Here is a 17,148-nt window from a genome sequence, read left to right as displayed (position 1 = left end):
GTGGACTATATGGTGATGCACTGTAGTGTACTATAGGGTGATGTACTGTAGTGTACTATAGGGTGATGTACTGTAGTGTACTATAGGGTGATGTACTGTAGTGTACTATAGGGTGATGTGATGTAGTGTATTATAGGGTGATGTGCTGTAGTGTACTATAGGGTGATGTACTGTAGTGTACTATAGGGTGATGTACTGTAGTGTACTATAGGGTGATGTACTGTAGTGTACTATAGGGTGATGTAGTGTACTATAGGGTGATGTACTGTAGTGTACTATAGGGTGATGTAGTGTACTATAGGGTGATGTACTGTAGTGTACTATAGGGTACTATGTAGAGTGCTGTACTATAGGGTGATGTACTGTAGTGTACTATAGGGTGATGTACTGTAGTGTACTATAGGGTGATGTACTGTAGTGTACTATAGGGTGATGTACTGTACTATAGGGTGATGTACTGTAGTGTATTTTAGGGTGATGTACTGTAGTGTACTATATGGTGATGTACTGTAGTGTACTATATGGTGATGTACTGTAGTGTACTATAGGGTGATGTACTGTAGTGTACTATAGGGTGATGTACTGTAGTGTACTATAGGGTGATGTACTGTAGTGTACTATAGGGTGATGTGATGTAGTGTATTATAGGGTGATGTGCTGTAGTGTACTATAGGGTGATGTACTGTAGTGTACTATAGGGTGATGTTCTGTAGTGTACTATAGGGTGATGTACTGTAGTGTACTATAGGGTGATGTAGTGTACTATAGGGTGATGTACTGTAGTGTACTATAGGGTGATGTAGTGTACTATAGGGTGATGTACTGTAGTGTACTATAGGGTACTATGTAGAGTGCTGTACTATAGGGTGATGTACTGTAGTGTACTATAGGGTGATGTACTGTAGTGTACTATAGGGTGATGTACTGTAGTGTACTATAGGGTGATGTACTGTACTATAGGGTGATGTACTGTAGTGTACTATAGGGTGATGTACTGTAGTGTACTATAGGGTGATGTAGTGTACTATAGGGTGATGTACTGTAGTGTACTATAGGGTGATGTAGTGTACTATAGGGTGATGTACTGTAGTGTACTATAGGGTACTATGTAGAGTGCTGTACTATAGGGTGATGTACTGTAGTGTACTATAGGGTGATGTACTGTAGTGTACTATAGGGTGATGTACTGTAGTGTACTATAGGGTGATGTACTGTACTATAGGGTGATGTACTGTAGTGTATTTTAGGGTGATGTACTGTAGTGTACTATATGGTGATGTACTGTAGTGTACTATATGGTGATGTACTGTAGTGTACTATAGGGTGATGTACTGTAGTGTACTATAGGGTGATGTACTGTAGTGTACTATAGGGTGATGTACTGTAGTGTACTATAGGGTGATGTGATGTAGTGTATTATAGGGTGATGTGCTGTAGTGTACTATAGGGTGATGTACTGTAGTGTACTATAGGGTGATGTTCTGTAGTGTACTATAGGGTGATGTACTGTAGTGTACTATAGGGTGATGTAGTGTACTATAGGGTGATGTACTGTAGTGTACTATAGGGTGATGTAGTGTACTATAGGGTGATGTACTGTAGTGTACTATAGGGTACTATGTAGAGTGCTGTACTATAGGGTGATGTACTGTAGTGTACTATAGGGTGATGTACTGTAGTGTACTATAGGGTGATGTACTGTAGTGTACTATAGGGTGATGTACTGTACTATAGGGTGATGTACTGTAGTGTACTATAGGGTGATGTACTGTAGTGTACTATAGGGTGATGTAGTGTACTATAGGGTGATGTACTGTAGTGTACTATAGGGTGATGTAGTGTACTATAGGGTGATGTACTGTAGTGTACTATAGGGTACTATGTAGAGTGCTGTACTATAGGGTGATGTACTGTAGTGTACTATAGGGTGATGTACTGTAGTGTACTATAGGGTGATGTACTGTAGTGTACTATAGGGTGATGTACTGTACTATAGGGTGATGTACTGTAGTGTACTATAGGGTGATGTACTATAGGGTGATGTACTGTAGTGTACTATAGGGTGATGTACTGTAGTGTACTATAGGGTGATGTACTATAGGGTGATGTACTGTAGTGTACTATAGGGTGATGTACTGTAGTGTACTATAGGGTGATGTACTGTAGTGTACTATAGGGTGATGTACTGTAGTGTACTATAGGGTGATGTACTATAGGGTGATGTACTGTAGTGTACTATAGGGTGATGTACTATAGGGTGATGTACTGTAGTGTACTATAGGGTGATGTACTGTAGTGTACTATAGGGTGATGTACTATAGGGTGATGTACTGTAGTGTACTATAGGGTGATGTACTGTAGTGTACTATAGGGTGATGTACTGTAGTGTACTATAGGGTGATGTACTGTAGTGTACTATAGGGTGATGTACTATAGGGTGATGTACTGTAGTGTACTATAGGGTGATGTACTGTAGTGTACTATAGGGTGATGTACTGTAGTGTACTATAGGGTGATGTAGTGTACTATAGGGTGATGTACTGTAGTGTACTATAGGGTGATGTACTGTAGTGTACTATAGGGTGATGTACTGTAGTGTACTATAGGGTGATGTACTGTAGTGTACTATAGGGTGATGTACTGTAGTGTACTATAGGGTGATGTACTGTAGTGTACTATAGGGTGATGTGCTGTAGTGTACTATAGGGTGATGTACTGTAGTGTACTATAGGGTGATGTAGTGTACTATAGGGTGATGTACTGTAGTGTACTATAGGGTGATGTACTGTAGTGTACTATATGGTGATGTACTGTAGTGTACTATAGGGTGATGTACTGTAGTGTATTGTAGGGTGATGTACTGTAGTGTACTATAGGGTGATGTACTGTAGTGTACTATATGGTGATGTACTGTAGTGTACTATAGGGTGATGTAGTGTACTATAGGGTGATGTACTGTAGTGTACTATAGGGTGATGTAGTGTATTGTAGGGTGATGTACTGTAGTGTACTATAGGGTGATGTACTGTAGTGTACTATATGGTGATGTACTGTAGTGTACTATAGGGTGATGTACTGTAGTGTACTATATGGTGATGTACTGTAGTGTACTATAGGGTGATGTAGTGTACTATAGGGTGATGTACTGTAGTGTACTATAGGGTGATGTAGTGTATTGTAGGGTGATGTACTGTAGTGTACTATAGGGTGATGTACTGTAGTGTACTATATGGTGATGTACTGTAGTGTACTATAGGGTGATGTACTGTAGTGTACTATATGGTGATGTACTGTAGTGTACTATAGGGTGATGTAGTGTATTGTACTATAGGGTGATGTAGTGTATTGTAGGGTGATGTACTGTAGTGTACTATATGGTGATGTACTGTAGTGTACTATAGGGTGATGTAGTGTATTGTAGGGTGATGTACTATAGGGTGATGTACTGTAGTGTACTATAGGGTGATGTAGTGTATTGTAGGGTGATGTAGTGTATTGTACTATAGGGTGATGTACTGTAGTGTACTATAGGGTGATGTACTGTAGTGTACTATAGGGTGATGTAGTGTACTATAGGGTGATGTACTGTAGTGTACTATAGGGTGATGTACTGTAGTGTACTATAGGGTGATGTACTGTAGTGTACTATAGGGTGATGTAGTGTATTGTAGGGTGATGTACTGTAGTGTACTATAGGGTGATGTACTGTAGTCTACTATATGGTGATGTACTGTAGTGTACTATAGGGTGATGTCGTGTATTGTAAGGTGATGTACTGTAGTGTATTATAGGGTGATGTACTGTAGTGTACTATAGGGTGATGTACTGTAGTGTACTATAGGGTGATGTACTGTAGTGTACTATAGGGTGATGTACTGTAGTGTACTATAGGGTGATGGAGTGTACTATAGGGTGATGTACTGTAGTGTACTTTAGGGTGATGTACTGTAGTGTACTATAGGGTGATGTACTGTAGTGTACTATAGGGTGATGTAGTGTATTGTAGGGTGATGTACTGTAGTGTACTATAGGGTGATGTACTGTAGTGTACTATAGGGTGATGTACTGTAGTGTACTATAGGGTGATGTACTATAGTGTACTATAGGGTGATGTAGTGTACTATAGGGTGATGTACTGTAGTGTACTTTAGGGTGATGTACTGTAGTGTACTATATGGTGATGTACTGTAGTGGACTATATGGTGATGCACTGTAGTGTACTATAGGGCGATGTACTGTAGTGTACTATAGGGTGATGTACTGTAGTGTACTATAGGGTGATGTACTGTAGTGTACTATAGGGTGATGTGATGTAGTGTATTATAGGGTGATGTGCTGTAGTGTACTATAGGGTGATGTACTGTAGTGTACTATAGGGTGATGTACTGTAGTGTACTATAGGGTGATGTACTGTAGTGTACTATAGGGTGATGTAGTGTACTATAGGGTGATGTACTGTAGTGTACTATAGGGTGATGTAGTGTACTATAGGGTGATGTACTGTAGTGTACTATAGGGTACTATGTAGAGTGCTGTACTATAGGGTGATGTACTGTAGTGTACTATAGGGTGATGTACTGTAGTGTACTATAGGGTGATGTACTGTAGTGTACTATAGGGTGATGTACTGTACTATAGGGTGATGTACTGTAGTGTATTTTAGGGTGATGTACTGTAGTGTACTATATGGCGATGTACTGTAGTGTACTATATGGTGATGTACTGTAGTGTACTATAGGGTGATGTACTGTAGTGTACTATAGGGTGATGTACTGTAGTGTACTATAGGGTGATGTGATGTAGTGTATTATAGGGTGATGTGCTGTAGTGTACTATAGGGTGATGTACTGTAGTGTACTATAGGGTGATGTACTGTAGTGTACTATAGGGTGATGTACTGTACTATAGGGTGATGTACTGTAGTGTATTTTAGGGTGATGTACTGTAGTGTACTATATGGCGATGTACTGTAGTGTACTATATGGTGATGTACTGTAGTGTACTATAGGGTGATGTACTGTAGTGTACTATAGGGTGATGTACATTAGTGTACTATAGGGTGATGTGATGTAGTGTATTATAGGGTGATGTGCTGTAGTGTACTATAGGGTGATGTACTGTAGTGTACTATAGGGTGATGTTCTGTAGTGTACTATAGGGTGATGTACTGTAGTGTACTATAGGGTGATGTAGTGTACTATAGGGTGATGTACTGTAGTGTACTATAGGGTGATGTAGTGTACTATAGGGTGATGTACTGTAGTGTACTATAGGGTACTATGTAGAGTGCTGTACTATAGGGTGATGTACTGTAGTGTACTATAGGGTGATGTACTGTAGTGTACTATAGGGTGATGTACTGTAGTGTACTATAGGGTGATGTACTGTACTATAGGGTGATGTACTGCAGTGTACTTTAGGGTGATGTACTGTAGTGTACTATAGGGTGATGTACTGTAGTGTACTATAGGGTGATGTACTGTAGTGTACTATAGGGTGATGTACTGTAGTGTACTATAGGGTGATGTAGTGTACTATAGGGTGATGTACTGTAGTGTACTTTAGGGTGATGTACTGTAGTGTACTATATGGTGATGTACTGTAGTGTACTATAGGGTGATGTACTGTAGTGTACTATAGGGTGATGTACTGTACTATAGGGTGATGTACTGTAGTGGACTATATGGTGATGTACTGTAGTGTACTATAGGGTGATGTACTGTAGTGTACTATAGGGTGATGTACTGTAGTGTACTATAGGGTGATGTACTGTAGTGTACTATAGGGTGATGTAGTGTACTATAGGGTGATGTACTGTAGTGTACTATAGGGTGATGTAGTGTACTATAGGGTGATGTACTGTAGTGTACTATAGGGTACTATGTAGAGTGCTGTACTATAGGGTGATGTACTGTAGTGTACTATAGGGTGATGTACTGTAGTGTACTATAGGGTGATGTACTGTACTATAGGGTGATGTACTGTAGTGTACTATAGGGTGATGTACTATAGGGTGATGTACTGTAGTGTACTATAGGGTGATGTACTGTAGTGTACTATAGGGTGATGTACTATAGGGTGATGTACTGTAGTGTACTATAGGGTGATGTACTGTAGTGTACTATAGGGTGATGTACTGTAGTGTACTATAGGGTGATGTACTGTAGTGTACTATAGGGTGATGTACTGTAGTGTACTATAGGGTGATGTAGTGTACTATAGGGTGATGTACTGTAGTGTACTTTAGGGTGATGTACTGTAGTGTACTATATGGTGATGTACTGTAGTGGACTATATGGTGATGTACTGTAGTGTACTATAGGGTGATGTACTGTAGTGTACTATAGGGTGATGTACTGTAGTGTACTATAGGGTGATGTACTGTAGTGTACTATAGGGTGATGTAGTGTACTATAGGGTGATGTACTGTAGTGTACTATAGGGTGATGTAGTGTACTATAGGGTGATGTACTGTAGTGTACTATAGGGTGATGTACTATAGGGTGATGTACTGTAGTGTACTATAGGGTGATGTACTATAGGGTGATGTACTGTAGTGTACTATAGGGTGATGTACTGTAGTGTACTATAGGGTGATGTACTGTAGTGTACTATAGGGTGATGTACTATAGGGTGATGTACTGTAGTGTACTATAGGGTGATGTACTGTAGTGTACTATAGGGTGATGTACTGTAGTGTACTATAGGGTGATGTACTGTAGTGTACTATAGGGTGATGTACTATAGGGTGATGTACTGTAGTGTACTATAGGGTGATATACTGTAGTGTACTATAGGGTGATGTACTGTAGTGTACTATAGGGTGATGTACTATAGGGTGATGTACTGTAGTGTACTATAGGGTACTATGTAGAGTGCTGTACTATAGGGTGATGTACTGTAGTGTACTATAGGGTGATGTAGTGTACTATAGGGTGATGTACTGTAGTGTACTATAGGGTGATGTACTGTAGTGTACTATAGGGTGATGTACTGTAGTGTACTATAGGGTGATGTACTGTAGTGTACTATAGGGTGATGTACTGTAGTGTACTATAGGGTGATGTACTGTAGTGTACTATAGGGTGATGTGCTGTAGTGTACTATAGGGTGATGTACTGTAGTGTACTATAGGGTGATGTAGTGTACTATAGGGTGATGTACTGTAGTGTACTATAGGGTGATGTACTGTAGTGTACTATATGGTGATGTACTGTAGTGTACTATAGGGTGATGTACTGTAGTGTATTGTAGGGTGATGTACTGTAGTGTACTATAGGGTGATGTACTGTAGTGTACTATATGGTGATGTACTGTAGTGTACTATAGGGTGATGTAGTGTACTATAGGGTGATGTACTGTAGTGTACTATAGGGTGATGTAGTGTATTGTAGGGTGATGTACTGTAGTGTACTATAGGGTGATGTACTGTAGTGTACTATATGGTGATGTACTGTAGTGTACTATAGGGTGATGTACTGTAGTGTACTATATGGTGATGTACTGTAGTGTACTATAGGGTGATGTAGTGTACTATAGGGTGATGTACTGTAGTGTACTATAGGGTGATGTAGTGTATTGTAGGGTGATGTACTGTAGTGTACTATAGGGTGATGTACTGTAGTGTACTATATGGTGATGTACTGTAGTGTACTATAGGGTGATGTACTGTAGTGTACTATATGGTGATGTACTGTAGTGTACTATAGGGTGATGTAGTGTATTGTACTATAGGGTGATGTAGTGTATTGTAGGGTGATGTACTGTAGTGTACTATATGGTGATGTACTGTAGTGTACTATAGGGTGATGTAGTGTATTGTAGGGTGATGTACTATAGGGTGATGTACTGTAGTGTACTATAGGGTGATGTAGTGTATTGTAGGGTGATGTAGTGTATTGTACTATAGGGTGATGTACTGTAGTGTACTTTAGGGTGATGTACTGTAGTGTACTATAGGGTGATGTAGTGTACTATAGGGTGATGTACTGTAGTGTACTATAGGGTGATGTAGTGTATTGTAGGGTGATGTACTGTAGTGTACTATAGGGTGATGTACTGTAGTCTACTATATGGTGATGTACTGTAGTGTACTATAGGGTGATGTCGTGTATTGTAAGGTGATGTACTGTAGTGTATTATAGGGTGATGTACTGTAGTGTACTATAGGGTGATGTACTGTAGTGTACTATAGGGTGATGTACTGTAGTGTACTATAGGGTACTGTGTAGAGTGCTGTACTATAGGGTGATGTACTGTAGTGTACTATAGGGTGATGTAGTGTATTGTAGGGTGATGTACTGTAGTGTACTATAGGGTGATGTACTGTAGTGTACTATAGGGTGATGTACTGTAGTGTACTATAGGGTGATGTACTATAGTGTACTATAGGGTGATGTACTGTAGTGTACTATAGGGTGATGTACTGTAGTGTACTATAGGGTGATGTACTGTAGTGTACTATAGGGTGATGTACTGTAGTGTACTATAGGGTGATGTAGTGTATTGTAGGGTGATGTACTGTAGTGTACTATAGGGTGATGTACTGTAGTGTACTATAGGGTGATGTACTGTAGTGTACTATAGGGTGATGGAGTGTACTATAGGGTGATGTACTGTAGTGTACTTTAGGGTGATGTACTGTAGTGTACTATAGGGTGATGTACTGTAGTGTACTATAGGGTGATGTAGTGTATTGTAGGGTGATGTACTGTAGTGTACTATAGGGTGATGTACTGTAGTGTACTATAGGGTGATGTACTGTAGTGTACTATAGGGTGATGTACTATAGTGTACTATAGGGTGATGTAGTGTACTATAGGGTGATGTACTGTAGTGTACTTTAGGGTGATGTACTGTAGTGTACTATATGGTGATGTACTGTAGTGGACTATATGGTGATGCACTGTAGTGTACTATAGGGTGATGTACTGTAGTGTACTATAGGGTGATGTACTGTAGTGTACTATAGGGTGATGTAGTGTACTATAGGGTGATGTACTGTAGTGTACTTTAGGGTGATGTACTGTAGTGTACTATATGGTGATGTACTGTAGTGGACTATATGGTGATGTACTGTAGTGTACTATAGGGTGATGTACTGTAGTGTACTATAGGGTGATGTACTGTAGTGTACTATAGGGTGATGTACTGTAGTGTACTATAGGGTGATGTAGTGTACTATAGGGTGATGTACTGTAGTGTACTATAGGGTGATGTAGTGTACTATAGGGTGATGTACTGTAGTGTACTATAGGGTTATGTACTATAGGGTGATGTACTGTAGTGTACTATAGGGTGATGTACTATAGGGTGATGTACTGTAGTGTACTATAGGGTGATGTACTGTAGTGTACTATAGGGTGATGTACTATAGGGTGATGTACTGTAGTGTACTATAGGGTGATGTACTGTAGTGTACTATAGGGTGATGTACTGTAGTGTACTATAGGGTGATGTACTGTAGTGTACTATAGGGTGATGTACTATAGGGTGATGTACTGTAGTGTACTATAGGGTGATGTACTGTAGTGTACTATAGGGTGATGTACTGTAGTGTACTATAGGGTGATGTACTATAGGGTGATGTACTGTAGTGTACTATAGGGTGATGTACTGTAGTGTACTATAGGGTGATGTACTGTAGTGTACTATAGGGTGATGTAGTGTACTATAGGGTGATGTACTGTAGTGTACTATAGGGTGATGTACTGTAGTGTACTATAGGGTGATGTACTGTAGTGTACTATAGGGTGATGTACTGTAGTGTACTATAGGGTGATGTACTGTAGTGTACTATAGGGTGATGTACTGTAGTGTACTATAGGGTGATGTGCTGTAGTGTACTATAGGGTGATGTACTGTAGTGTACTATAGGGTGATGTAGTGTACTATAGGGTGATGTACTGTAGTGTACTATAGGGTGATGTACTGTAGTGTACTATATGGTGATGTACTGTAGTGTACTATAGGGTGATGTACTGTAGTGTATTGTAGGGTGATGTACTGTAGTGTACTATAGGGTGATGTACTGTAGTGTACTATATGGTGATGTACTGTAGTGTACTATAGGGTGATGTAGTGTACTATAGGGTGATGTACTGTAGTGTACTATAGGGTGATGTAGTGTATTGTAGGGTGATGTACTGTAGTGTACTATAGGGTGATGTACTGTAGTGTACTATATGGTGATGTACTGTAGTGTACTATAGGGTGATGTACTGTAGTGTACTATATGGTGATGTACTGTAGTGTACTATAGGGTGATGTAGTGTACTATAGGGTGATGTACTGTAGTGTACTATAGGGTGATGTAGTGTATTGTAGGGTGATGTACTGTAGTGTACTATAGGGTGATGTACTGTAGTGTACTATATGGTGATGTACTGTAGTGTACTATAGGGTGATGTACTGTAGTGTACTATATGGTGATGTACTGTAGTGTACTATAGGGTGATGTAGTGTATTGTACTATAGGGTGATGTAGTGTATTGTAGGGTGATGTACTGTAGTGTACTATATGGTGATGTACTGTAGTGTACTATAGGGTGATGTAGTGTATTGTAGGGTGATGTACTATATGGTGATGTACTGTAGTGTACTATAGGGTGATGTAGTGTATTGTAGGGTGATGTAGTGTATTGTACTATAGGGTGATGTACTGTAGTGTACTATAGGGTGATGTACTGTAGTGTACTATAGGGTGATGTAGTGTACTATAGGGTGATGTACTGTAGTGTACTATAGGGTGATGTAGTGTATTGTAGGGTGATGTACTGTAGTGTACTATAGGGTGATGTACTGTAGTCTACTATATGGTGATGTACTGTAGTGTACTATAGGGTGATGTCGTGTATTGTAAGGTGATGTACTGTAGTGTATTATAGGGTGATGTACTGTAGTGTACTATAGGGTGATGTACTGTAGTGTACTATAGGGTGATGTACTGTAGTGTACTATAGGGTACTGTGTAGAGTGCTGTACTATAGGGTGATGTACTGTAGTGTACTATAGGGTGATGTAGTGTATTGTAGGGTGATGTACTGTAGTGTACTATAGGGTGATGTACTGTAGTGTACTATAGGGTGATGTACTGTAGTGTACTATAGGGTGATGTACTATAGTGTACTATAGGGTGATGTACTGTAGTGTACTATAGGGTGATGTACTGTAGTGTACTATAGGGTGATGTACTGTAGTGTACTATAGGGTGATGTACTGTAGTGTACTATAGGGTGATGTAGTGTATTGTAGGGTGATGTACTGTAGTGTACTATAGGGTGATGTACTGTAGTGTACTATAGGGTGATGTACTGTAGTGTACTATAGGGTGATGGAGTGTACTATAGGGTGATGTACTGTAGTGTACTTTAGGGTGATGTACTGTAGTGTACTATAGGGTGATGTACTGTAGTGTACTATAGGGTGATGTAGTGTATTGTAGGGTGATGTACTGTAGTGTACTATAGGGTGATGTACTGTAGTGTACTATAGGGTGATGTACTGTAGTGTACTATAGGGTGATGTACTATAGTGTACTATAGGGTGATGTAGTGTACTATAGGGTGATGTACTGTAGTGTACTTTAGGGTGATGTACTGTAGTGTACTATATGGTGATGTACTGTAGTGGACTATATGGTGATGCACTGTAGTGTACTATAGGGTGATGTACTGTAGTGTACTATAGGGTGATGTACTGTAGTGTACTATAGGGTGATGTACTGTAGTGTACTATAGGGTGATGTGATGTAGTGTATTATAGGGTGATGTGCTGTAGTGTACTATAGGGTGATGTACTGTAGTGTACTATAGGGTGATGTACTGTAGTGTACTATAGGGTGATGTACTGTAGTGTACTATAGGGTGATGTAGTGTACTATAGGGTGATGTACTGTAGTGTACTATAGGGTGATGTAGTGTACTATAGGGTGATGTACTGTAGTGTACTATAGGGTACTATGTAGAGTGCTGTACTATAGGGTGATGTACTGTAGTGTACTATAGGGTGATGTACTGTAGTGTACTATAGGGTGATGTACTGTAGTGTACTATAGGGTGATGTACTGTACTATAGGGTGATGTACTGTAGTGTATTTTAGGGTGATGTACTGTAGTGTACTATATGGTGATGTACTGTAGTGTACTATATGGTGATGTACTGTAGTGTACTATAGGGTGATGTACTGTAGTGTACTATAGGGTGATGTACTGTAGTGTACTATAGGGTGATGTACTGTAGTGTACTATAGGGTGATGTGATGTAGTGTATTATAGGGTGATGTGCTGTAGTGTACTATAGGGTGATGTACTGTAGTGTACTATAGGGTGATGTTCTGTAGTGTACTATAGGGTGATGTACTGTAGTGTACTATAGGGTGATGTAGTGTACTATAGGGTGATGTACTGTAGTGTACTATAGGGTGATGTAGTGTACTATAGGGTGATGTACTGTAGTGTACTATAGGGTACTATGTAGAGTGCTGTACTATAGGGTGATGTACTGTAGTGTACTATAGGGTGATGTACTGTAGTGTACTATAGGGTGATGTACTGTAGTGTACTATAGGGTGATGTACTGTACTATAGGGTGATGTACTGTAGTGTACTTTAGGGTGATGTACTGTAGTGTACTATAGGGTGATGTACTGTAGTGTACTATAGGGTGATGTACTGTAGTGTACTATAGGGTGATGTACTGTAGTGTACTATAGGGTGATGTAGTGTACTATAGGGTGATGTACTGTAGTGTACTTTAGGGTGATGTACTGTAGTGTACTATATGGTGATGTACTGTAGTGGACTATATGGTGATGTACTGTAGTGTACTATAGGGTGATGTACTGTAGTGTACTATAGGGTGATGTACTGTAGTGTACTATAGGGTGATGTACTGTAGTGTACTATAGGGTGATGTGATGTAGTGTATTATAGGGTGATGTGCTGTAGTGTACTATAGGGTGATGTACTGTAGTGTACTATAGGGTGATGTACTGTAGTGTACTATAGGGTGATGTACTGTAGTGTACTATAGGGTGATGTAGTGTACTATAGGGTGATGTACTGTAGTGTACTATAGGGTGATGTAGTGTACTATAGGGTGATGTACTGTAGTGTACTATAGGGTACTATGTAGAGTGCTGTACTATAGGGTGATGTACTGTAGTGTACTATAGGGTGATGTACTGTAGTGTACTATAGGGTGATGTACTGTAGTGTACTATAGGGTGATGTACTGTACTATAGGGTGATGTACTGTAGTGTATTTTAGGGTGATGTACTGTAGTGTACTATATGGTGATGTACTGTAGTGTACTATATGGTGATGTACTGTAGTGTACTATAGGGTGATGTACTGTAGTGTACTATAGGGTGATGTACTGTAGTGTACTATAGGGTGATGTACTGTAGTGTACTATAGGGTGATGTGATGTAGTGTATTATAGGGTGATGTGCTGTAGTGTACTATAGGGTGATGTACTGTAGTGTACTATAGGGTGATGTTCTGTAGTGTACTATAGGGTGATGTACTGTAGTGTACTATAGGGTGATGTAGTGTACTATAGGGTGATGTACTGTAGTGTACTATAGGGTGATGTAGTGTACTATAGGGTACTATGTAGAGTGCTGTACTATAGGGTGATGTACTGTAGTGTACTATAGGGTGATGTACTGTAGTGTACTATAGGGTGATGTACTGTAGTGTACTATAGGGTGATGTACTGTACTATAGGGTGATGTACTGTAGTGTACTTTAGGGTGATGTACTGTAGTGTACTATAGGGTGATGTACTGTAGTGTACTATAGGGTGATGTACTGTAGTGTACTATAGGGTGATGTACTGTAGTGTACTATAGGGTGATGTACTGTAGTGTACTATAGGATGATGTACTGTACTATAGGGTGATGTACTGTAGTGTACTATAGGGTGATGTAGTGTACTATAGGGTGATGTACTGTAGTGTACTATAGGGTACTATGTAGAGTGCTGTACTATAGGGTGATGTACTGTAGTGTACTATAGGGTGATGTAGTGTACTATAGGGTGATGTACTGTAGTGTACTATAGGGTGATGTAGTGTACTATAGGGTGATGTACTGTAGTGTACTATAGGGTACTATGTAGAGTGCTGTACTATAGGGTGATGTACTGTAGTGTACTATAGGGTGATGTACTGTAGTGTATTGTAGGGTGATGTACTGTAGTGTACTATAGGGTGATGTACTGTAGTGTACTATAGGGTGATGTACTGTAGTGTACTATAGGGTGATGTACTGTAGTGTACTATAGGGTGATGTACTGTAGTGTACTATAGGGTGATGTAGTGTACTATAGGGTGATGTACTGTGGTGTACTATAGGGTACTATGTAGAGTGCTGTACTATAGGGTGATGTACTGTAGTGTACTATAGGGTACTATGTAGTGTATTGTAGGGTGATGTACTGTAGTGTATTGTAGGGTGATGTACTGTAGGGTGCTGTATAGATGTAGGGTGCTGTACTGTAGGGTGCTGTACTGTAGTGTACTATAGGGTACTATGTAGTGTATTGTAGGGTGATGTACTGTAGTGTACTATAGGGTTATGTACTGTAGGGTGATGTGTAGATGAAGGGTGATGTACTGTACTGTATTGTAGGGGGGTGTACATTAGGGTTCTGTATAGATGTAGGGTGCTGTGTGATGTAGGGTACTGTACTGTAGGGTGCTGTGTAGATGAACAGTGATGTACTGTAGGGTGCTGTGTGATTCATTTAATATTTTACTTAACCTTTATTTAACTAGGCAAGTCAGTGAAGAACACATTCTTATTTACAATGACGGCCTAGAAACGGTGGGTTAACTACCTTGTTCAGGGGCAGAACGACAGATTTTTACCTTGTCAGCTCAGGGATTCAATCTTGCAAACTTTCGGTTACTAGTCCAACGCTCTAACCACTAAGCTAGCTGCCTCTAACCACTAAGCTACCTGCTGGTTACTAGTCCAACGCTCTAACCACTAAGCTACCTGCTGGTTACTAGTCCAACGCTCTAACCACTAAGCTAGCTGCCTCTAACCACTAAGCTACCTGCTGGTTACTAGTCCAACACTCTAACCACTAGGCTACCTGCTGGTTACTAGTCCAACGCTCTAACCACTAAGCTACCTGCTGGTTACTAGTCCAACGCTCTAACCACTAAGCTACCTGCTGGTTACTAGTCCAACGCTCTAACCACTAGGCTACCTGCTGGTTACTGGCCCAACGCTCTTACCACTAGGCTACCTGCTGGTTACTAGTCCCAACGCTCTAACCACTAGGCTACCTGCTGGTTACTGGCCCAACGCTCTAACCACTAAGCTACCTGCTGGTTACTAGTCCAACGCTCTAACCACTAGGCTACCTGCTGGTTACTGGCCCAACGCTCTAACCACTAGGCTACCTGCTGGTTACTAGTCCAACGCTCTAACCACTAGGCTACCTGCTGGTTACTAGTCCAACGCTCTAACCACTAGGCTACCTGCTGGTTACTAGTCCAACGCTCTAACCACTAGGCTACCTGCTGGTTACTAGTCCAACGCTCTAACCACTAGGCTACCTGCTGGTTACTAGTCCAACGCTCTAACCACTAGGCTACCTGCTGGTTACTAGTCCAACACTCTAACCACTAAGCTACCTGCTGGTTACTAGTCCAACGCTCTAACCACTAGGCTACCTGCTGGTTACTAGTCCAACGCTCTAACCACTAAGCTAGCTGCCTCCCCGATGGTGTATCGATGTAGGGTGATGTACTGTAGGGTGTTGTGTGATGTAGGGTGATGTACTGTAGGGTGTTGTGTGATGTAGGGTGATGTACTGTAGGGTGTTGTGTGATGTAGGGTGATGTACTGTAGGGTGTTGTGTGATGTAGGGTGCTGAGTGATGAAGGGTACTGTGTGATGAATGGTACTGTGTGATGAAGGGTACTGTGTGATGAATGGTGCTGAGTGATGAAGGGTACTGTGTGATGAATGGTACTGTGTGATGAAGGGTACTGTGTGATGAATGGTGCTGAGTGATGAAGGGTACTGTGTGATGAAGGGTGCTGAGTGATGTAGGGTGCTGTGTGATGAATGGTGCTGAGTGATGAAGGGTACTGTGTGATGAATGGTGCTGAGTGATGAAGGGTACTGTGTGATGAATGGTACTGTGTGATGAAGGGTACTGTGTGATGAATGGTGCTGAGTGATGAAGGGTACTGTGTGATGAAGGGTGCTGAGTGATGTAGGGTGCTGTGTGATGAATGGTGCTGAGTGATGAAGGGTACTGTGTGATGAAGGGTACTGTGTGATGAATGGTACTGTGTGATGAAGGGTACTGTGTGATGAATGGTGCTGAGTGATGAAGGGTACTGTGTGATGAAGGGTGCTGAGTGATGTAGGGTGCTGTGTGATGAATGGTGCTGAGTGATGAAGGGTACTGTGTGATGAAGGGTACTGAGTGATGAAGGGTACTGTGTGGAGCCATGCTGGGTGTGTGATACACTACTAGAAGGGCATGACAGAGGTTGCGTCCCAAATGGTACCCTATTCCTCATAGGATTTTAATCAAAAGTAGTGCACTATAAAGGGACTAGGGTGCTGTTTGGGATGAATCCATACTGTTCGTACCAGGAACAGCTACAGCAGCAGCACCAGCAGAAGCAACAGGCGTTGTTCCCCCTCTGGTTCACCTGGTTCTGGTTCCCCTGGTTCTGGATCACCTGGCTCTGGTTCACCTGGTTCTGGCTCTGGTTAGGGTCCTGCTGGGTCGTTGCCGTGCCACCCGCCATCGACTCCTGCTGCACTGACATCTGCCGCTTTCGCATCTCCATACGCTCTGATCCCATGGGCTGGAGGGACACAGAGATACAGAGGGTTAGATCCCATGGGCTGGAGGGACACAGAGATACAGATGGTTAGATCCCATGGGCTGGAGGGACACAGAGATACAGAGGGTTAGATCCCATGGGCTGGAGGGACACAGAGATACAGATGGTTAGATCCCATGGGCTGGAGGGACACAGAGATACAGAGGGTTAGATCCCATGGGCTGGAGGGACACAGAGATACAGAGGGTTAGATCCCATGGGCTGGAGGGACACAGAGATACAGAGGGTTAGATCCCATGGGCTGGAGGGACACAGAGATACA

The 17,148-nt window shown here is 41.2% G+C and overlaps 1 protein-coding gene across 3 annotated transcripts in view; it reads right to left on the bottom strand.

Annotated features, from left to right (window-relative positions):
• The window catches only part of rgs20 (regulator of G protein signaling 20), an 80,005-nt gene that overhangs the window by 37,357 nt on the left and 25,500 nt on the right, over positions 1-17,148 (bottom strand). For all 3 annotated transcript variants that reach the window (XM_071362812.1, XM_071362809.1, XM_071362811.1), the window contains exon 2: positions 16,627-16,847. In XM_071362812.1, coding sequence (XP_071218913.1) covers positions 16,627-16,847 — 221 coding nt within the window. The remainder of the gene's footprint in view (positions 1-16,626; positions 16,848-17,148) is intronic.

The sequence above is a fragment of the Salvelinus alpinus genome, chromosome 23, assembly GCF_045679555.1.
Source record: "Salvelinus alpinus chromosome 23, SLU_Salpinus.1, whole genome shotgun sequence".
Taxonomy (NCBI): domain Eukaryota; kingdom Metazoa; phylum Chordata; class Actinopteri; order Salmoniformes; family Salmonidae; genus Salvelinus; species Salvelinus alpinus.
The sequence above is the reverse complement of the archived record's forward strand: the minus strand, read 5'-3'. Positions and strand labels throughout refer to the sequence as shown.